The sequence below is a fragment of the Neoarius graeffei genome, chromosome 12 (assembly GCF_027579695.1).
Source record: "Neoarius graeffei isolate fNeoGra1 chromosome 12, fNeoGra1.pri, whole genome shotgun sequence".
In the NCBI taxonomy this organism is placed as follows: Eukaryota; Metazoa; Chordata; class Actinopteri; order Siluriformes; family Ariidae; genus Neoarius; species Neoarius graeffei.
Genome location: NC_083580.1, coordinates 52,422,628 through 52,445,179, shown reverse-complemented (window position 1 = coordinate 52,445,179; position 22,552 = coordinate 52,422,628). Strand labels below are relative to the sequence as shown.

The 22,552-nt window shown below is 53.6% G+C and overlaps 1 protein-coding gene across 4 annotated transcripts in view; it reads right to left on the bottom strand.

The window, feature by feature from the left end:
- Window positions 1-22,552, bottom strand: part of smpd4 (sphingomyelin phosphodiesterase 4) — a 99,638-nt gene that overhangs the window by 38,603 nt on the left and 38,483 nt on the right. For all 4 annotated transcript variants that reach the window (XM_060935986.1, XM_060935988.1, XM_060935985.1 and 1 more), the window contains 3 exons: window positions 6,594-6,745; window positions 3,979-4,111; window positions 195-266 (listed from right to left, as the gene is read on the bottom strand). In XM_060935986.1, coding sequence (XP_060791969.1) covers window positions 195-266; window positions 3,979-4,111; window positions 6,594-6,745 — 357 coding nt within the window. The remainder of the gene's footprint in view (window positions 1-194; window positions 267-3,978; window positions 4,112-6,593; window positions 6,746-22,552) is intronic.

The window sequence follows — 22,552 nt, the reverse complement described above, 5'->3', positions numbered from 1 at the left end:
TCACCAAGTGATTGGCAAAAACAAGCTGACAGCAGTGGAGTAAACAGTACAGTGTATGTGGGTGTGTGAGAAGGACTCGTGCAGCGACCCCGCCGCCCTCATATAAAGCGCAGGTGCAGGGTGGAGGTGCTCAGTTGGCCAGTCATGCGGTGGAGAAAAAGAGTGTGAAGACGAAACCCATGCTACGCTCTTACCTTCACCTGAGGAGACTGCAGCTTTTGGTACACCTCCAGAGAGTAGTGATGGAGCCACATCTCCACAAACACCTACGGAACCAAAAGAGTAACAAAGCCAATAACACGATTTCCACCGACGGATCAACAAAAACTGAACCATCATCAGTTTCAACAGCAGCTAATACTGCACACACAACACTTTAGCTTTGGCTTCACTAGTTAATTCAATGCAACAGCAGTATAGTGATGTACCGGGCAACCGCTCTGCCTCACGCATTCAGGATATATGGACTAATCCTGTGAATGTTTTTTGTGTCCATGTGGGTTTCTTCCAAATTCTCTGATTTCCTTCTACCTCCCAAAATAATCTGTGGGTAAACAGGCTAAAATCGAATGGCATCCCATTTAGGGTGTAAATGTGCCACATGCCCAGTGTTCCCAGTATAGGCTCCGGACACAAAGGAACCCACACCACCTCTGGTACTGTAAATAATAGGGCTGTAACGATACACCCAACTCACGATTCGATTCATATCACGATTTTTGACCCACGATTTTTTTAAAAATGTTTTTTTAAAAGTAGTAAATTTGACTTATTAAAATTTACTTACTTACATTAACTATTTAATAACAAATAATTCAGACCACTGCAGAGAATGAGTAATATGTATGCAAAAATGAACAAATGTATATCCAAAGACTGTTTTATTTCTCAAAATAATACTGTTGAGCCGGAAGCTCTGTTTTTTTCGGTTCTGAAAAAGTCATTTTTCCAAATCGTGTAAATCCGTTAAGATTTTTTTTTGGGGGGTGGGGGTGGGGGGTGGGGGGGGTGGCTCTCTCACTGTCTCACTCTCATAGGGCCAATGATTTTCTGTGATCGCGGAAAACAGATGGAAATTACGGAATTTTTATGGTGAAACATTGCTCGCGTGTCAAAATGTAACTGCCGCAGAAGGCTTCCGCCCAAGCAGACATGCCTTCAGTGTTGCCAGATATTGCTAACGTTTTCCACCCCAAAATATGTTCAAAACCAGCCAAAAAGCACCTAAACCCGCCCAATCTGGCAACACTGCATGCCTTTCCGGTCAAGTGATTGTGATTGGCTTGTGGCACACCTAACCAGCCAATGAGCTGCTTGTTTACAGATTCGCTCCCCGCGTCGCAACCAGAATGGCGACCGCTTAAAAGAAATGAATGCTCTGCCAGTGGCGAGTGTGGACGTTGCGTGACTCGCCGAAGATTGTCGCAGGTCGGCGAAAAAACGACTTACTAATAGATATATAAAAAAAATAAAAGTAATTTAAGCAAGTTTAAAATGTAATTTAAATAAAAAGTAAAGTATTCATAAATTGAAGTTTGGAAGCGCCTCTGTTTTTGGGCTGAGGAGAAGTTTGAAAGGGTGTACCGCGATTCTGCCTTCTTGTATCGTGATACGGATCGTGGCTCTGCGTATCGCGATTTCGATTTGCATATTGTTACAGCCCTAGTAAATAAGCATGCACTGGGCACTCTAATTCATCCCAGAGGTGTTCGGTGGGGTTCAGGTCAGGGCACTGTACAGGCCAATCATGTTCTTCTACTCCACCCTTGGCAAACCATGTCTTCATGGACCTTGCTTTGTGCAAAGGGGCACCATTTGGGCCTCTTGGTTCCAGTAAAAGGAAATTTTAATTCCACAGTAGTCACAGACATTTCTGACAAATGTGTCCTTCCAACAGTTTGGGGAACAACCACATATTGGTGTAATGAGCAAGTGCCCATGTACTTTTAGCCATATAGTGTATATTGCTGTTTGCATCTGTACAACACTCAACTTACTGGTGCTTGACTTTTGACCATATAAAATTATAATGCCCGATAATTTCAAATATTATCTGGACACGAGTGTTTTACTGGGAAATATGCCACTCGTATTTTTTCATACGAACTACATCCAGACGGCAACCGCGACACGTTTCTCTATATGTCACTCATGAGGAAATTGATGAATTGTTTAGATAAATTTGGGTACATTGTTTGTGAATATGTCTATATAATAAAAGAAAAATCACACGCTGGCTTGAAAATATGAAGTTTACCTTCTTGTGTTGAAAAACTCACATTTTTCAAACAAAATACATACATATTATTTACCAGCTGGGAGGTCCGTGACCTTGAAAATACTGACCTCGGCCCAGAGGCCTCGGTCAGTATTTTCAAGAACTCGGTCATGGTATTTCACGATACGGACTGACCTTAAGCTGGTAAGTAATATATTTATTTTTTTCTTTACCAAATTCTAACAGAAAACGAGAGCGCCCGAAAGGGAAACCATATTTAGAACAAACCTGCTACAAGCTCGTCAAAAACCTGTTTGACAAGCTACATCAGCTCGGAATTTTCCGAAAAGAAAACTTGATCTAGATTACTTCCCTGATCTAGGTGACAAAAATGTTGACAAAAAATTGCTACTATATTTGTTGTTGTTGTGAACGAGCGAGTCACCAAAGGTCCGTAACCAGGGTCCGGATCGTAGGATTCTGGACTGCTCATGAGCCAATCAGAGCGCACAATTTGATGGAAACTGGACCACGAAAAAAATAAACTGCAGTTCTTAGTGACATATTTAAATAATATTGGCTGGCGCTGAGTGGTATATCAGATATATTGCATTCAGCTAGCATGATACTGAACAAGTTGAAGAGGAGTTCCATATCATGCTAGCTGAATGGAATATATCTGATATCATGAAAAAAGCCAGCCAATAATAATAATAATATACATGCACACTTTCTTTTCCAGTTTTTCAATGTCCATTGGTATGTTTTTCTCTTGTAAACAGAGGGGAACTATCAGGGCCTTCAGAAAAGGCCCAAACATATCAGCATTTCAAATGTTATTTTTAATTTTTTTCATTCTTTAATTGCTTTCATTCTTTCATAATTATTCTCCTCTAACTTGGCCTCATTTTCTATCAAATTTGCTTCAGGAATGAAAGGGTTACTGTCCTAAAAACATTAAAATAGAGTTATCCAATGAGATTTTTTTGTTTGTTGTCTCTAGTCCGAAAAGAGTTGAGCTGGTTCACTCATTGGTTGGGACTTCACTGCCAGGACAGAAGGCCACGGCAGTGCATGTTTATGTAGGAAGTGACAGATGAATTAACCAATCAGATTTTGATTTATAGTGGGAGAGGCCAAAAAATTATCACTCTCGACCTTCTTGAAGGCCAACGAGAGTTTAACTGCGAATCGACACCATCAGCAGGGCAGTGAAGTCACCTTCCAGCCGTGTAGCGTTCATCAGTAGTGTTAGCGAATGCTAATAAAGCAGTTGAGCCAGTGCTATCGAGAGCAAGTAACACAGGCTAACGACCGAAAAACTAAGATTTCTGTCTCCAGACTCTATATGTCCATATAATATAAGGAACATCACACGGTGGTGCGAAGATACGAAGTTATATTTTTCCAACATGAGAAGACACACTTCATACCTTTGTGACACCATATAATATCCTCTATTTATTGTAATTTCAATGACTATTTCTCACTAATAGGAAAATATTTTTTTTTGATGCAACTGTGTAATTTAGACTTCTGTTAATTCTTCGTTACATTAGCTTTGTTCAAAACTTTGGAAGGAATGGAGAAAATAAACTTTAGAATCTAAACATGTCTCAGCTGATCAATTACACTGCGTATTTGAATTAAAAGTGACGCTGAATGGATTTCACGCTTACCAGATAACTGAGCACATCTCACCAAAACGAGATTAAATCATTGAGTATTAGAGTTTTGACTGATGCATGTGAGATTTTCACCTGTAGTAGGGTTTCAGATCTCCAGATTTCCTGAGCAGCAGGGTCAGCATTGACCGAGGGCTGATGGGATATGTGTCGCTTTAGCAGGCTGCTGCTGTGGACGCCATAACCAATGTAAGGCACGCTGGAAGACCTGGGGCAGAGGAACTCAAATGTTTGGCAATATGTTTATGTCTATTTTTAAATAGACAGGAGCATTCGGTTAATATTTCAAAGATGACAACTTCTTGCTGTCTGATATTTTGTTAAAATAGATACCCAAGCCTCAACCTATAAACACAAGAGATCCAATAGCCACAAGCTCGTTTTAAGCTCACAAAGAACAAGTGGTTTTTTTTTTTTTAAGACTATAGACCCTTCCCACTGACATCACCGGAAACCGGAAGTAAACAAACCCTGCGCCATATTGGAAGACCAACAAACTCGTGATTAGGGGGAAATAACGGCAGCGCGCGGAATTTAAACCCACGACGCACTTGATTCATCATAAACCTACAATGGTAAACTTTTGTGCTGTGTTAGGGTGTTCTAACAAAGCTGATGGGAAAGGTGAAAAGAAGTCGTTCTTCAGAATACCAGCTGTGATTGAGACACAAGGGGAGCAAACTAAGGAGCTTTCTGCCAGGAGACAGAGAGTAAGTGCATTACTGAGTGTCTGTGAGCAAAGGAGAGCCTGAACGTTGCAACCTCCCTATTGGCTGTTTGTAAAAATGTATCAATTGTTGCCCTTCATCGCGGACTCGAGAGACGAGACCTGACGAGTTAGTTCGTTGGTAGCAGAACAAAATGTCTGGACACAAATCGGGTTTTCAGAAAAGGAAAGAAAATAAACGCAGGGTCGAAAATACAAAAAAAAAAAGAGGCAGAAAATGCAAAACGAGTTCTAAGGTAGGACAAATGGTTACTTTTCTGAGGCAGCCCGCCGTGGCTGCAGGCTTTCAGTTGTGTCATTGAATGGTTACTTTTCTGAGGCAGCCCGCTGTGGCTGCCTGCAGGCTTATTTATTATAGCCCATTTAGTTAAAATAGTTGATCTAAAATGTTTATAGTTATAGTTATGTGATGGTTGTCCTCAGTGTTCAAACTATGCCGATATTTTCGGGGGGTCCCTTTTTTTTCCCTGGGGGGTGCTTGCGCTTGTCTCAGAGCGCGGATCTCCAAACACATGAGAAGCCTATCTTACGCACATATCACGCGGACTCCACACACGCATCGCGTCTGAAGTCATAACTCATCAGGGGAAATCGTGTCCGCATTGGCATGTTCAAAAAAAACAACCTCGCGTCAACAATGATACCACACGCAAGAAAAAAAAAAAAAAACAGTCAAGCTACTCAACAACCAACCTGGCAGCAGCAGTCGTTGTCATATCGGTTTATTTTATCTTTGATGTAAACACAACACTTCGGATATGCAAATGCTTCCCGTTACACACGATTGCTATGTCAATAAACATCATTTTGCCAATATTTTAGAGACCCCCCAACATTTCCCAAATCATGTTTTCAAGGGATCTCATGTCTGTTTCAGGGGATCTCGGATCCCCCGAGTACCCCCGTAGTTCGAACACTGGTTGTCCTGATTTAGACTGGTGTGGGCTTTTTTTTTGGGGGGGGGGGGGGGGGGGGGGGGTTTGCGCGATGTTGCACCCGGGTCCAGATTAGGGCAGAACCGGCCCTGGCTACATTTCAGGTGTAGTTTGTTTTATGTATGTATGTACTTGCATAGATGTGTACTTGGTCTTCCAATATGGCAACTACTGAAATCTCGCGGCACAGTGACGTCATGCGGGATCCCTCTATATACAGGTGTTTTGAAATCTCCAGGAAATATTGGACTATAGATATAATCTTGGCCTCTTTCAAGCATAATGCTTTGCATGTTATCCATCTGTTAGAATTGAACCATGGCCAAATGGTTAGAGAAGCAGCTTTGGCGCCAAAAGGTTATTGGCTTGATTCCCTTGACCAGCAGGAATGGCTGTAGTGACCTTGAGCAACGCACCTAACCCCAAACTGCTCCGGTATGTTGTATGAGGGCAGGTCAAAAAGTTCTAAGGCAAGTGAAAAAAAAAAAATCTTTATTTATGAAAATAACAAACCTATGTCTCTACGTATCCTCCATTTAAGTCTAAACACTTCTGCAAGCGATGTTTCCATCGGAGAATTCCTTCTTTGTATTCCTTTTGAAATTATAACGTCGGTCTTAGAACTTTTTTGACTTACCCTCATATGTCGCTCTGGATAAGAGTAACTACTAAATGCCTGTAATGTAATTACATACTATTGCAGCTTAAACACAGTAAAAGCATCATGAAAATAAATGTCTACACATGCTAATCCTAATATGAAGACAGTTTGGATTATTGATTTTTTTTTGAGAATTTAACTTTTTTTTTTTTTTAATTTACACATTTATAACACAAGATTGAATTGTACAAGGCATCATCATCCCCCAGTTTAATGTTCTGCTCCATATTAGTTTTACTTACTTGTCACTAGTTCCAGTATGGCTTCTATGATTCGTTACAAATATGTATACATTTAAATATGAACAAAGAAAATCTACTATATATTTTATGAAACAGCAAAAGCTGGAAAAAAAAAAGAAAAATACCGTGGAGCTGGAGAGGCCACAGAGCCCCTGGGATCAGAGAAAGGAGATGGGGGCACGTTTCCCTCTGTGGGCAGGAAGTGCTTGAGGTAGGCATCAACAAGCACAAAGTAGGCACTGTCTGAACAGCTGCCAAGTTGTCCAGGAGGATAGTTCTGTAAATGTTTTTTGCAGATTTTTAAAAAGGAAAACAAGATGCATACTCTGGGTTTAAATTAGCAAGCAACAAAAAGGTGTTTGTTTACCCTTGTAAAAGGCATGCCATGCGGTTGCGACTCAAGTAACAATTCAGTTTAGGTTGTGAATGTACTACATAAACCCCACAAACATTCCTTGGCTCCAAGGGAAGAGTAGCTAACTCCAAATACCAATACATTTGGCACAAAACCTGCAGGCCTCTGTTAGACAGCTAAAGATGAAGAAAATTCCCAATGTTTTGGAATGGCCCAATCAGAGCTCAGATCTAAATCCTACTGAAAAACTGAAGAATGACTTTCAGAGGGCTGTGCACAAAAGACCCCCTTGCAATTTGATAGATCCGGTGCATTTTTGCAAGGAAGAATGGAATAACACTGCCAAATCAAGATGTGTCATGTGGATAGGCTCTTATATTCAAAGGCAGAGTACAGGTAGTCGTCGACTTACGACTGCGTTTGGTTACGACTGACCGGTCGTAAACCGATCTGGTCGTAAGTCGGCCTATGTTAAATGAACGTACGGTAAGTATATTGTGATGTGTAATGATATTGTAATCATCAAAGTCTTATTTTATCAACATTTTCTTATTTCATTACCTTGGCTCATTATTTGGTTTAAGTCAAACACTGCATACTACACTGTGCACAGTACAATTCATTTAATATGTGCAAAACAAAAAATACAAAATACAGGTGTGAAAAATAGAAAACATTTTAGTTTGAAACATACCAAAACACAAATGTAAAACATAGCAAAATACAAAACTTAGTGACCGCTGGCATCACTGGTGCTTGGCTGTGGGTCGTCTACGTCATCATCAGCTGTTGCAGCGCTTGGGCTGGCGGGAGGATTTGCTCATTTCATAAACCTGGAGCTGGGGTGGAAACTGTATGACGGAGTGCGCGAGAGAGACTGCGCATGTGCCTGGAGCTGGGGTGGAAACTGTATGACGGAGTGCGCGAGAGAGACTGCGCATGTGCCTGGAGCTGGGGTGGAAACTGTATGACTGAGTGCGCGAGAGAGACTGCGCATGTGCCTGGAGCTGGGGTGGAAACTGTATGATGGAGTGCGCGAGAGAGACTGCGCATGTGCCTGGAGCTGGGGCGGAAACTGTATGACGGAGTGCGCGAGAGAGACTGCGCATGTGCCTGGAGCTGGGGTGGAAACTGTATGACTGAGTGCGCGAGAGAGACTGCGCATGTGCCTGGAGCTGGGGTGGAAACTGTATGATTGAGTGCGCGAGAGAGACTGCGCATGTGCCCGGAGCTGGGGTGGAAACTGTATGATGGGAGTGCGCGAGAGAGACTGCGCATGTGCCCGGAGCTGGGGTGGAAACTGTATGACGGAGTGCGCGAGAGAGACTGCGCATGTGCCCGGAGCTGGGGTGGAAACTGTATGACGGAGTGCGCGAGAGAGACTGCGCATGTGCCTGGAGCTGGGGTGGAAACTGTATGACGGAGTGCGCGAGAGAGACTGCGCATGTGCCTGGAGCTGGGGTGGAAACTGTATGATGGGAGTGCGCGAGAGAGACTGCGCATGTGCCTGGAGCTGGGGTGGAAACTGTATGATGGAGTGCGCGAGAGAGACTGCGCATGTGCCTGGAGCTGGGGTGGAAACTGTATGACGGAGTGCGCGAGAGAGACTGCGCATGTGCCTGGAGCTGGGGTGGAAACTGTATGATGGAGTGCGCGAGAGAGACTGCGCATGTGCCTGGAGCTGGGGTGGAAACTGTATGACGGAGTGCGCGAGAGAGACTGCGCATGTGCCAGGAGCTGGGGTGGAAACTGTATGACGGAGTGCGCGAGAGAGACTGCGCATGTGCCCGGAGCTGGGGTGGAAACTGTATGACGGAGTGCGCGAGAGAGACTGCGCATGTGCCTGGAGCTGGGGTGGAAACTGTATGATGGGAGTGCGCGAGAGAGACTGCGCATGTGCCTGGAGCTGGGGTGGAAACTGTATGATGGGAGTGCGCGAGAGAGACTGCGCATGTGCCTGGAGCTGGGGTGGAAACTGTATGATGGGAGTGCGCGAGAGAGACTGCGCATGTGCCTGGAGCTGGGGTGGAAACTGTATGATGGGAGTGCGCGAGAGAGACTGCGCATGTGCCTGGAGCTGGGGTGGAAACTGTATGATGGGAGTGCGCGAGAGAGACTGCGCATGTGCCTGGAGCTGGGGTGGAAACTGTATGATGGGAGTGCGCGAGAGAGACTGCGCATGTGCCTGGAGCTGGGGCGGAAACTGTATGACGGAGTGCGCGAGAGAGACTGCGCATGTGCCTGGAGCTGGGGTGGAAACTGTATGACGGAGTGCGCGAGAGAGACTGCGCATGTGCCCGGAGCTGGGGTGGAAACTGTATGACGGAGTGCGCGAGAGAGACTGCGCATGTGCCTGGAGCTGGGGTGGAAACTGTATGACGGAGTGCGCGAGAGAGACTGCGCATGTGCCTGGAGCTGGGGTGGAAACTGTATGATGGGAGTGCGCGAGAGAGACTGCGCATGTGCCTGGAGCTGGGGTGGAAACTGTATGATGGGAGTGCGCGAGAGAGACTGCGCATGTGCCTGGAGCTGGGGTGGAAACTGTATGATGGGAGTGCGCGAGAGAGACTGCGCATGTGCCTGGAGCTGGGGTGGAAACTGTATGATGGGAGTGCGCGAGAGAGACTGCGCATGTGCCTGGAGCTGGGGTGGAAACTGTATGATGGGAGTGCGCGAGAGAGACTGCGCATGTGCCTGGAGCTGGGGCGGAAACTGTATGATGGGAGTGCGCGAGAGAGACTGCGCATGTGCCTGGAGCTGGGGTGGAAACTGTATGACGGAGTGCGCGAGAGAGACTGCGCATGTGCCTGGAGCTGGGGCGGAAACTGTATGATGGGAGTGCGCGAGAGAGACTGCGCATGTGCCTGGAGCTGGGGTGGAAACTGTATGATGGGAGTGCACGAGAGAGACTGCGCATGTGCCTGGAGCTGGGGCGGAAACTGTATGATGGGAGTGCGCGAGAGAGACTGCGCATGTGCCTGGAGCTGGGGCGGAAACTGTATGACGGAGTGCGCGAGAGAGACTGCGCATGTGCCTGGAGCTGGGGCGGAAACTGTATGATGGGAGTGCACGAGAGAGACTGCGCATGTGCCTGGAGCTGGGGCGGAAACTGTATGATGGAGTGCGCGAGAGAGACTGCGCATGTGCCTGGAGCTGGGGCGGAAACTGTATGACGGAGTGCGTGAGAGAGACTGCGCATGTGCCTGGAGCTGGGGTGGAAACTGTATGATTGAGTGCGCGAGAGAGACTGCGCATGTGCCTGGAGCTGGGGTGGAAACTGTATGATGGAGTGCGCGAGAGAGACTGCGCATGTGCCTGGAGCTGGGGTGGAAACTGTATGATGGGAGTGCGCGAGAGAGACTGCGCATGTGCCCGGAGCTGGGGTGGAAACTGTATGACGGAGTGCGCGAGAGAGACTGCGCATGTGCCCGGAGCTGGGGTGGAAACTGTATGACGGAGTGCGCGAGAGAGACTGCGCATGTGCCTGGAGCTGGGGTGGAAACTGTATGACGGAGTGCGCGAGAGAGACTGCGCATGTGCCTGGAGCTGGGGTGGAAACTGTATGATGGGAGTGCGCGAGAGAGACTGCGCATGTGCCTGGAGCTGGGGTGGAAACTGTATGATGGAGTGCGCGAGAGAGACTGCGCATGTGCCTGGAGCTGGGGTGGAAACTGTATGATGGAGTGCGCGAGAGAGACTGCGCATGTGCCTGGAGCTGGGGTGGAAACTGTATGACGGAGTGCGCGAGAGAGACTGCGCATGTGCCCGGAGCTGGGGTGGAAACTGTATGACGGAGTGCGCGAGAGAGACTGCGCATGTGCCCGGAGCTGGGGTGGAAACTGTATGACGGAGTGCGCGAGAGAGACTGCGCATGTGCCTGGAGCTGGGGTGGAAACTGTATGATGGGAGTGCGCGAGAGAGACTGCGCATGTGCCTGGAGCTGGGGTGGAAACTGTATGATGGGAGTGCGCGAGAGAGACTGCGCATGTGCCTGGAGCTGGGGTGGAAACTGTATGATGGGAGTGCGCGAGAGAGACTGCGCATGTGCCTGGAGCTGGGGAGGAAACTGTATGACGGAGTGCGCGAGAGAGACTGCGCATGTGCCTGGAGCTGGGGCAGAAACTGTATGATGGGAGTGCGCGAGAGAGACTGCGCATGTGCCTGGAGCTGGGGTGGAAACTGTATGATGGGAGTGCACGAGAGAGACTGCGCATGTGCCTGGAGCTGGGGTGGAAACTGTATGACGGAGTGCGCGAGAGAGACTGCGCATGTGCCTGGAGCTGGGGCAGAAACTGTATGATGGGAGTGCGCGAGAGAGACTGCGCATGTGCCTGGAGCTGGGGTGGAAACTGTATGACGGAGTGCGCGAGAGAGACTGCGCATGTGCCTGGAGCTGGGGTGGAAACTGTATGACGGAGTGCGCGAGAGAGACTGCGCATGTGCCTGGAGCTGGGGTGGAAACTGTATGACTGAGTGCGCGAGAGAGACTGCGCATGTGCGTGGAGCTGGGGTGGAAACTGTATGATGGAGTGCGCGAGAGAGACTGCGCATGTGCCTGGAGCTGGGGCGGAAACTGTATGACGGAGTGCGCGAGAGAGACTGCGCATGTGCCTGGAGCTGGGGTGGAAACTGTATGATTGAGTGCGCGAGAGAGACTGCGCATGTGCCTGGAGCTGGGGTGGAAACTGTATGATGGAGTGCGCGAGAGAGACTGCGCATGTGCCCGGAGCTGGGGTGGAAACTGTATGATTGAGTGCGCGAGAGAGACTGCGCATGTGCCCGGAGCTGGGGTGGAAACTGTATGATGGGAGTGCGCGAGAGAGACTGCGCATGTGCCCGGAGCTGGGGTGGAAACTGTATGATGGGAGTGCGCGAGAGAGACTGCGCATGTGCCCGGAGCTGGGGTGGAAACTGTATGATGGGAGTGCGCGAGAGAGACTGCGCATGTGCCTGGAGCTGGGGTGGAAACTGTATGATGGGAGTGCACGAGAGAGACTGCGCATGTGCCTGGAGCTGGGGTGGAAACTGTATGACGGAGTGCGCGAGAGAGACTGCGCATGTGCCTGGAGCTGGGGCAGAAACTGTATGATGGGAGTGCGCGAGAGAGACTGCGCATGTGCCTGGAGCTGGGGTGGAAACTGTATGATGGAGTGCGCGAGAGAGACTGCGCATGTGCCTGGAGCTGGGGTGGAAACTGTATGATTGAGTGCGCGAGAGAGACTGCGCATGTGCCCGGAGCTGGGGTGGAAACTGTATGATGGGAGTGCGCGAGAGAGACTGCGCATGTGCCCGGAGCTGGGGTGGAAACTGTATGATGGGAGTGCGCGAGAGAGACTGCGCATGTGCCTGGAGCTGGGGCGGAAACTGTATGATGGGAGTGCGCGAGAGAGACTGCGCATGTGCCTGGAGCTGGGGCGGAAACTGTATGATGGGAGTGCGCGAGAGAGACTGCGCATGTGCCTGGAGCTGGGGTGGAAACTGTATGATGGGAGTGCACGAGAGAGACTGCGCATGTGCCTGGAGCTGGGGCGGAAACTGTATGATGGGAGTGCGCGAGAGAGACTGCGCATGTGCCTGGAGCTGGGGCGGAAACTGTATGACGGAGTGCGCGAGAGAGACTGCGCATGTGCCTGGAGCTGGGGCGGAAACTGTATGATGGGAGTGCACGAGAGAGACTGCGCATGTGCCTGGAGCTGGGGTGGAAACTGTATGAAGGAGTGCGCGAGAGAGACTGCGCATGTGCCTGGAGCTGGGGCGGAAACTGTATGACGGAGTGCGCGAGAGAGACTGCGCATGTGCCTGGAGCTGGGGTGGAAACTGTATGATTGAGTGCGCGAGAGAGACTGCGCATGTGCCTGGAGCTGGGGTGGAAACTGTATGATGGAGTGCGCGAGAGAGACTGCGCATGTGCCTGGAGCTGGGGTGGAAACTGTATGATGGGAGTGCGCGAGAGAGACTGCGCATGTGCCCGGAGCTGGGGTGGAAACTGTATGACGGAGTGCGCGAGAGAGACTGCGCATGTGCCCGGAGCTGGGGTGGAAACTGTATGACGGAGTGCGCGAGAGAGACTGCGCATGTGCCCGGAGCTGGGGTGGAAACTGTATGACAGAGTGCGCGAGAGAGACTGCGCATGTGCCTGGAGCTGGGGTGGAAACTGTATGACGGAGTGCGCGAGAGAGACTGCGCATGTGCCTGGAGCTGGGGTGGAAACTGTATGATGGGAGTGCGCGAGAGAGACTGCGCATGTGCCTGGAGCTGGGGTGGAAACTGTATGATGGGAGTGCGCGAGAGAGACTGCGCATGTGCCTGGAGCTGGGGTGGAAACTGTATGATGGGAGTGCGCGAGAGAGACTGCGCATGTGCCTGGAGCTGGGGTGGAAACTGTATGACGGAGTGCGCGAGAGAGACTGCGCATGTGCCTGGAGCTGGGGCAGAAACTGTATGATGGGAGTGCGCGAGAGAGACTGCGCATGTGCCTGGAGCTGGGGTGGAAACTGTATGATGGGAGTGCACGAGAGAGACTGCGCATGTGCCTGGAGCTGGGGTGGAAACTGTATGACGGAGTGCGCGAGAGAGACTGCGCATGTGCCTGGAGCTGGGGCAGAAACTGTATGATGGGAGTGCGCGAGAGAGACTGCGCATGTGCCTGGAGCTGGGGTGGAAACTGTATGACGGAGTGCGCGAGAGAGACTGCGCATGTGCCTGGAGCTGGGGTGGAAACTGTATGACGGAGTGCGCGAGAGAGACTGCGCATGTGCCTGGAGCTGGGGTGGAAACTGTATGACTGAGTGCGCGAGAGAGACTGCGCATGTGCCTGGAGCTGGGGTGGAAACTGTATGATGGAGTGCGCGAGAGAGACTGCGCATGTGCCTGGAGCTGGGGCGGAAACTGTATGACGGAGTGCGCGAGAGAGACTGCGCATGTGCCTGGAGCTGGGGTGGAAACTGTATGATTGAGTGCGCGAGAGAGACTGCGCATGTGCCTGGAGCTGGGGTGGAAACTGTATGATGGAGTGCGCGAGAGAGACTGCGCATGTGCCTGGAGCTGGGGTGGAAACTGTATGACTGAGTGCGCGAGAGAGACTGCGCATGTGCCTGGAGCTGGGGTGGAAACTGTATGATGGAGTGCGCGAGAGAGACTGCGCATGTGCCTGGAGCTGGGGCGGAAACTGTATGACGGAGTGCGCGAGAGAGACTGCGCATGTGCCTGGAGCTGGGGTGGAAACTGTATGATTGAGTGCGCGAGAGAGACTGCGCATGTGCCTGGAGCTGGGGTGGAAACTGTATGATGGAGTGCGCGAGAGAGACTGCGCATGTGCCTGGAGCTGGGGTGGAAACTGTATGATTGAGTGCGCGAGAGAGACTGCGCATGTGCCCGGAGCTGGGGTGGAAACTGTATGATGGGAGTGCGCGAGAGAGACTGCGCATGTGCCCGGAGCTGGGGTGGAAACTGTATGATGGGAGTGCGCGAGAGAGACTGCGCATGTGCCTGGAGCTGGGGCGGAAACTGTATGATGGGAGTGCGCGAGAGAGACTGCGCATGTGCCTGGAGCTGGGGCGGAAACTGTATGATGGGAGTGCGCGAGAGAGACTGCGCATGTGCCTGGAGCTGGGGTGGAAACTGTATGATGGGAGTGCACGAGAGAGACTGCGCATGTGCCTGGAGCTGGGGCGGAAACTGTATGATGGGAGTGCGCGAGAGAGACTGCGCATGTGCCTGGAGCTGGGGCGGAAACTGTATGACGGAGTGCGCGAGAGAGACTGCGCATGTGCCTGGAGCTGGGGCGGAAACTGTATGATGGGAGTGCACGAGAGAGACTGCGCATGTGCCTGGAGCTGGGGTGGAAACTGTATGAAGGAGTGCGCGAGAGAGACTGCGCATGTGCCTGGAGCTGGGGCGGAAACTGTATGACGGAGTGCGCGAGAGAGACTGCGCATGTGCCTGGAGCTGGGGTGGAAACTGTATGATTGAGTGCGCGAGAGAGACTGCGCATGTGCCTGGAGCTGGGGTGGAAACTGTATGATGGAGTGCGCGAGAGAGACTGCGCATGTGCCTGGAGCTGGGGTGGAAACTGTATGATGGGAGTGCGCGAGAGAGACTGCGCATGTGCCCGGAGCTGGGGTGGAAACTGTATGACGGAGTGCGCGAGAGAGACTGCGCATGTGCCCGGAGCTGGGGTGGAAACTGTATGACGGAGTGCGCGAGAGAGACTGCGCATGTGCCCGGAGCTGGGGTGGAAACTGTATGACAGAGTGCGCGAGAGAGACTGCGCATGTGCCTGGAGCTGGGGTGGAAACTGTATGACGGAGTGCGCGAGAGAGACTGCGCATGTGCCTGGAGCTGGGGTGGAAACTGTATGATGGGAGTGCGCGAGAGAGACTGCGCATGTGCCTGGAGCTGGGGTGGAAACTGTATGATGGGAGTGCGCGAGAGAGACTGCGCATGTGCCTGGAGCTGGGGTGGAAACTGTATGATGGGAGTGCGCGAGAGAGACTGCGCATGTGCCTGGAGCTGGGGTGGAAACTGTATGACGGAGTGCGCGAGAGAGACTGCGCATGTGCCTGGAGCTGGGGCAGAAACTGTATGATGGGAGTGCGCGAGAGAGACTGCGCATGTGCCTGGAGCTGGGGTGGAAACTGTATGATGGGAGTGCACGAGAGAGACTGCGCATGTGCCTGGAGCTGGGGTGGAAACTGTATGACGGAGTGCGCGAGAGAGACTGCGCATGTGCCTGGAGCTGGGGCAGAAACTGTATGATGGGAGTGCGCGAGAGAGACTGCGCATGTGCCTGGAGCTGGGGTGGAAACTGTATGACGGAGTGCGCGAGAGAGACTGCGCATGTGCCTGGAGCTGGGGTGGAAACTGTATGACGGAGTGCGCGAGAGAGACTGCGCATGTGCCTGGAGCTGGGGTGGAAACTGTATGACTGAGTGCGCGAGAGAGACTGCGCATGTGCCTGGAGCTGGGGTGGAAACTGTATGATGGAGTGCGCGAGAGAGACTGCGCATGTGCCTGGAGCTGGGGCGGAAACTGTATGACGGAGTGCGCGAGAGAGACTGCGCATGTGCCTGGAGCTGGGGTGGAAACTGTATGATTGAGTGCGCGAGAGAGACTGCGCATGTGCCTGGAGCTGGGGTGGAAACTGTATGATGGAGTGCGCGAGAGAGACTGCGCATGTGCCTGGAGCTGGGGTGGAAACTGTATGATTGAGTGCGCGAGAGAGACTGCGCATGTGCCCGGAGCTGGGGTGGAAACTGTATGATGGGAGTGCGCGAGAGAGACTGCGCATGTGCCCGGAGCTGGGGTGGAAACTGTATGATGGGAGTGCGCGAGAGAGACTGCGCATGTGCCCGGAGCTGGGGTGGAAACTGTATGACGGAGTGCGCGAGAGAGACTGCGCATGTGCCCGGAGCTGGGGTGGAAACTGTATGACGGAGTGCGCGAGAGAGACTGCGCATGTGCCTGGAGCTGGGGTGGAAACTGTATGACGGAGTGCGCGAGAGAGACTGCGCATGTGCCTGGAGCTGGGGTGGAAACTGTATGATGGGAGTGCGCGAGAGAGACTGCGCATGTGCCTGGAGCTGGGGTGGAAACTGTATGATGGAGTGCGCGAGAGAGACTGCGCATGTGCCTGGAGCTGGGGTGGAAACTGTATGACGGAGTGCGCGAGAGAGACTGCGCATGTGCCTGGAGCTGGGGTGGAAACTGTATGATGGGAGTGCGCGAGAGAGACTGCGCATGTGCCTGGAGCTGGGGTGGAAACTGTATGACGGAGTGCGCGAGAGAGACTGCGCATGTGCCTGGAGCTGGGGTGGAAACTGTATGACGGAGTGCGCGAGAGAGACTGCGCATGTGCCAGGAGCTGGGGTGGAAACTGTATGACGGAGTGCGCGAGAGAGACTGCGCATGTGCCCGGAGCTGGGGTGGAAACTGTATGACGGAGTGCGCGAGAGAGACTGCGCATGTGCCTGGAGCTGGGGTGGAAACTGTATGACGGAGTGCGCGAGAGAGACTGCGCATGTGCCTGGAGCTGGGGTGGAAACTGTATGATGGGAGTGCGCGAGAGAGACTGCGCATGTGCCTGGAGCTGGGGTGGAAACTGTATGATGGGAGTGCGCGAGAGAGACTGCGCATGTGCCTGGAGCTGGGGTGGAAACTGTATGATGGGAGTGCGCGAGAGAGACTGCGCATGTGCCTGGAGCTGGGGTGGAAACTGTATGATGGGAGTGCGCGAGAGAGACTGCGCATGTGCCTGGAGCTGGGGTGGAAACTGTATGATGGGAGTGCGCGAGAGAGACTGCGCATGTGCCTGGAGCTGGGGTGGAAACTGTATGATGGGAGTGCGCGAGAGAGACTGCGCATGTGCCTGGAGCTGGGGTGGAAACTGTATGATGGGAGTGCGCGAGAGAGACTGCGCATGTGCCTGGAGCTGGGGCGGAAACTGTATGACGGAGTGCGCGAGAGAGACTGCGCATGTGCCTGGAGCTGGGGTGGAAACTGTATGACGGAGTGCGCGAGAGAGACTGCGCATGTGCCCGGAGCTGGGGTGGAAACTGTATGACGGAGTGCGCGAGAGAGACTGCGCATGTGCCTGGAGCTGGGGTGGAAACTGTATGACGGAGTGCGCGAGAGAGACTGCGCATGTGCCTGGAGCTGGGGTGGAAACTGTATGATGGGAGTGCGCGAGAGAGACTGCGCATGTGCCTGGAGCTGGGGTGGAAACTGTATGATGGGAGTGCGCGAGAGAGACTGCGCATGTGCCTGGAGCTGGGGTGGAAACTGTATGATGGGAGTGCGCGAGAGAGACTGCGCATGTGCCTGGAGCTGGGGTGGAAACTGTATGATGGGAGTGCGCGAGAGAGACTGCGCATGTGCCTGGAGCTGGGGTGGAAACTGTATGATGGGAGTGCGCGAGAGAGACTGCGCATGTGCCTGGAGCTGGGGTGGAAACTGTATGACGGAGTGCGCGAGAGAGACTGCGCATGTGCCTGGAGCTGGGGCGGAAACTGTATGATGGGAGTGCACGAGAGAGACTGCGCATGTGCCTGGAGCTGGGGCGGAAACTGTATGATGGGAGTGCGCGAGAGAGACTGCGCATGTGCCTGGAGCTGGGGCGGAAACTGTATGACGGAGTGCGCGAGAGAGACTGCGCATGTGCCTGGAGCTGGGGCGGAAACTGTATGATGGGAGTGCACGAGAGAGACTGCGCATGTGCCCGGAGCTGGGGTGGAAACTGTATGATGGGAGTGCACGAGAGAGACTGCGCATGTGCCTGGAGCTGGGGTGGAAACTGTATGACGGAGTGCGCGAGAGAGACTGCGCATGTGCCTGGAGCTGGGGCAGAAACTGTATGATGGGAGTGCGCGAGAGAGACTGCGCATGTGCCTGGAGCTGGGGTGGAAACTGTATGATGGGAGTGCACGAGAGAGACTGCGCATGTGCCTGGAGCTGGGGTGGAAACTGTATGACGGAGTGCGCGAGAGAGACTGCGCATGTGCCTGGAGCTGGGGCAGAAACTGTATGATGGGAGTGCGCGAGAGAGACTGCGCATGTGCCTGGAGCTGGGGTGGAAACTGTATGACGGAGTGCGCGAGAGAGACTGCGCATGTGCCTGGAGCTGGGGTGGAAACTGTATGACGGAGTGCGCGAGAGAGACTGCGCATGTGCCTGGAGCTGGGGTGGAAACTGTATGACTGAGTGCGCGAGAGAGACTGCGCATGTGCCTGGAGCTGGGGTGGAAACTGTATGATGGAGTGCGCGAGAGAGACTGCGCATGTGCCTGGAGCTGGGGCGGAAACTGTATGACGGAGTGCGCGAGAGAGACTGCGCATGTGCCTGGAGCTGGGGTGGAAACTGTATGATTGAGTGCGCGAGAGAGACTGCGCATGTGCCTGGAGCTGGGGTGGAAACTGTATGATGGAGTGCGCGAGAGAGACTGCGCATGTGCCTGGAGCTGGGGTGGAAACTGTATGATTGAGTGCGCGAGAGAGACTGCGCATGTGCCCGGAGCTGGGGTGGAAACTGTATGATGGGAGTGCGCGAGAGAGACTGCGCATGTGCCCGGAGCTGGGGTGGAAACTGTATGATGGGAGTGCGCGAGAGAGACTGCGCATGTGCCTGGAGCTGGGGTGGAAACTGTATGACGGAGTGCGCGAGAGAGACTGCGCATGTGCCCGGAGCTGGGGTGGAAACTGTATGACGGAGTGCGCGAGAGAGACTGCGCATGTGCCTGGAGCTGGGGTGGAAACTGTATGACGGAGTGCGCGAGAGAGACTGCGCATGTGCCTGGAGCTGGGGTGGAAACTGTATGATGGGAGTGCGCGAGAGAGACTGCGCATGTGCCTGGAGCTGGGGTGGAAACTGTATGATGGAGTGCGCGAGAGAGACTGCGCATGTGCCTGGAGCTGGGGTGGAAACTGTATGACGGAGTGCGCGAGAGAGACTGCGCATGTGCCTGGAGCTGGGGTGGAAACTGTATGATGGGAGTGCGCGAGAGAGACTGCGCATGTGCCTGGAGCTGGGGTGGAAACTGTATGATGGAGTGCGCGAGAGAGACTGCGCATGTGCCTGGAGCTGGGGTGGAAACTGTATGACGGAGTGCGCGAGAGAGACTGCGCATGTGCCAGGAGCTGGGGTGGAAACTGTATGACGGAGTGCGCGAGAGAGACTGCGCATGTGCCCGGAGCTGGGGTGGAAACTGTATGACGGAGTGCGCGAGAGAGACTGCGCATGTGCCTGGAGCTGGGGTGGAAACTGTATGACGGAGTGCGCGAGAGAGACTGCGCATGTGCCTGGAGCTGGGGTGGAAACTGTATGATGGGAGTGCGCGAGAGAGACTGCGCATGTGCCTGGAGCTGGGGTGGAAACTGTATGACGGAGTGCGCGAGAGAGACTGCGCATGTGCCAGGAGCTGGGGTGGAAACTGTATGACGGAGTGCGCGAGAGAGACTGCGCATGTGCCTGGAGCTGGGGTGGAAACTGTATGATGGGAGTGCGCGAGAGAGACTGCGCATGTGCCTGGAGCTGGGGTGGAAACTGTATGACGGAGTGCGCGAGAGAGACTGCGCATGTGCCAGGAGCTGGGGTGGAAACTGTATGACGGAGTGCGCGAGAGAGACTGCGCATGTGCCCGGAGCTGGGGTGGAAACTGTATGACGGAGTGCGCGAGAGAGACTGCGCATGTGCCTGGAGCTGGGGTGGAAACTGTATGACGGAGTGCGCGAGAGAGACTGCGCATGTGCCTGGAGCTGGGGTGGAAACTGTATGATGGGAGTGCGCGAGAGAGACTGCGCATGTGCCTGGAGCTGGGGTGGAAACTGTATGATGGGAGTGCGCGAGAGAGACTGCGCATGTGCCTGGAGCTGGGGTGGAAACTGTATGATGGGAGTGCGCGAGAGAGACTGCGCATGTGCCTGGAGCTGGGGTGGAAACTGTATGATGGGAGTGCGCGAGAGAGACTGCGCATGTGCCTGGAGCTGGGGTGGAAACTGTATGATGGGAGTGCGCGAGAGAGACTGCGCATGTGCCTGGAGCTGGGGTGGAAACTGTATGATGGGAGTGCGCGAGAGAGACTGCGCATGTGCCTGGAGCTGGGGTGGAAACTGTATGATGGGAGTGCGCGAGAGAGACTGCGCATGTGCCTGGAGCTGGGGCGGAAACTGTATGACGGAGTGCGCGAGAGAGACTGCGCATGTGCCTGGAGCTGGGGTGGAAACTGTATGACGGAGTGCGCGAGAGAGACTGCGCATGTGCCCGGAGCTGGGGTGGAAACTGTATGACGGAGTGCGCGAGAGAGACTGCGCATGTGCCTGGAGCTGGGGTGGAAACTGTATGACGGAGTGCGCGAGAGAGACTGCGCATGTGCCTGGAGCTGGGGTGGAAACTGTATGATGGGAGTGCGCGAGAGAGACTGCGCATGTGCCTGGAGCTGGGGTGGAAACTGTATGATGGGAGTGCGCGAGAGAGACTGCGCATGTGCCTGGAGCTGGGGTGGAAACTGTATGATGGGAGTGCGCGAGAGAGACTGCGCATGTGCCTGGAGCTGGGGTGGAAACTGTATGATGGGAGTGCGCGAGAGAGACTGCGCATGTGCCTGGAGCTGGGGCGGAAACTGTATGATGGGAGTGCGCGAGAGAGACTGCGCATGTGCCTGGAGCTGGGGTGGAAACTGTATGACGGAGTGCGCGAGAGAGACTGCGCATGTGCCTGGAGCTGGGGCGGAAACTGTATGATGGGAGTGCGCGAGAGAGACTGCGCATGTGCCTGGAGCTGGGGTGGAAACTGTATGATGGGAGTGCACGAGAGAGACTGCGCATGTGCCTGGAGCTGGGGCGGAAACTGTATGATGGGAGTGCGCGAGAGAGACTGCGCATGTGCCTGGAGCTGGGGCGGAAACTGTATGACGGAGTGCGCGAGAGAGACTGCGCATGTGCCTGGAGCTGGGGCGGAAACTGTATGATGGGAGTGCACGAGAGAGACTGCGCATGTGCCCGGAGCTGGGGTGGAAACTGTATGATGGAGTGCGCGAGAGAGACTGCGCATGTGCCCGGAGCTGGGGTGGAAACTGTATGACGGAGTGCGCGAGAGAGACTGCGCATGTGCCTGGAGCTGGGGTGGAAACTGTATGACGGAGTGCGCGAGAGAGACTGCGCATGTGCCTGGAGCTGGGGCGGAAACTGTATGATGGGAGTGCGCGAGAGAGACTGCGCATGTGCCTGGAGCTGGGGCGGAAACTGTATGATGGGAGTGCGCGAGAGAGACTGCGCATGTGCCTGGAGCTGGGGTGGAAACTGTATGACGGAGTGCGCGAGAGAGACTGCGCATGTGCCTGGAGCTGGGGCGGAAACTGTATGATGGGAGTGCGCGAGAGAGACTGCGCATGTGCCTGGAGCTGGGGTGGAAACTGTATGATGGGAGTGCACGAGAGAGACTGCGCATGTGCCTGGAGCTGGGGCGGAAACTGTATGATGGGAGTGCGCGAGAGAGACTGCGCATGTGCCTGGAGCTGGGGCGGAAACTGTATGACGGAGTGCGCGAGAGAGACTGCGCATGTGCCTGGAGCTGGGGCGGAAACTGTATGATGGGAGTGCACGAGAGAGACTGCGCATGTGCCTGGAGCTGGGGTGGAAACTGTATGATGGAGTGCGCGAGAGAGACTGCGCATGTGCCTGGAGCTGGGGCGGAAACTGTATGACGGAGTGCGCGAGAGAGACTGCGCATGTGCCTGGAGCTGGGGTGGAAACTGTATGATTGAGTGCGCGAGAGAGACTGCGCATGTGCCTGGAGCTGGGGTGGAAACTGTATGATGGAGTGCGCGAGAGAGACTGCGCATGTGCCTGGAGCTGGGGTGGAAACTGTATGATTGAGTGCGCGAGAGAGACTGCGCATGTGCCCGGAGCTGGGGTGGAAACTGTATGATGGGAGTGCGCGAGAGAGACTGCGCATGTGCCCGGAGCTGGGGTGGAAACTGTATGACGGAGTGCGCGAGAGAGACTGCGCATGTGCCCGGAGCTGGGGTGGAAACTGTATGACGGAGTGCGCGAGAGAGACTGCGCATGTGCCCGGAGCTGGGGTGGAAACTGTATGACGGAGTGCGCGAGAGAGACTGCGCATGTGCCTGGAGCTGGGGTGGAAACTGTATGATGGGAGTGCGCGAGAGAGACTGCGCATGTGCCTGGAGCTGGGGTGGAAACTGTATGAGGGAGTGCGCGAGAGAGACTGCGCATGTGC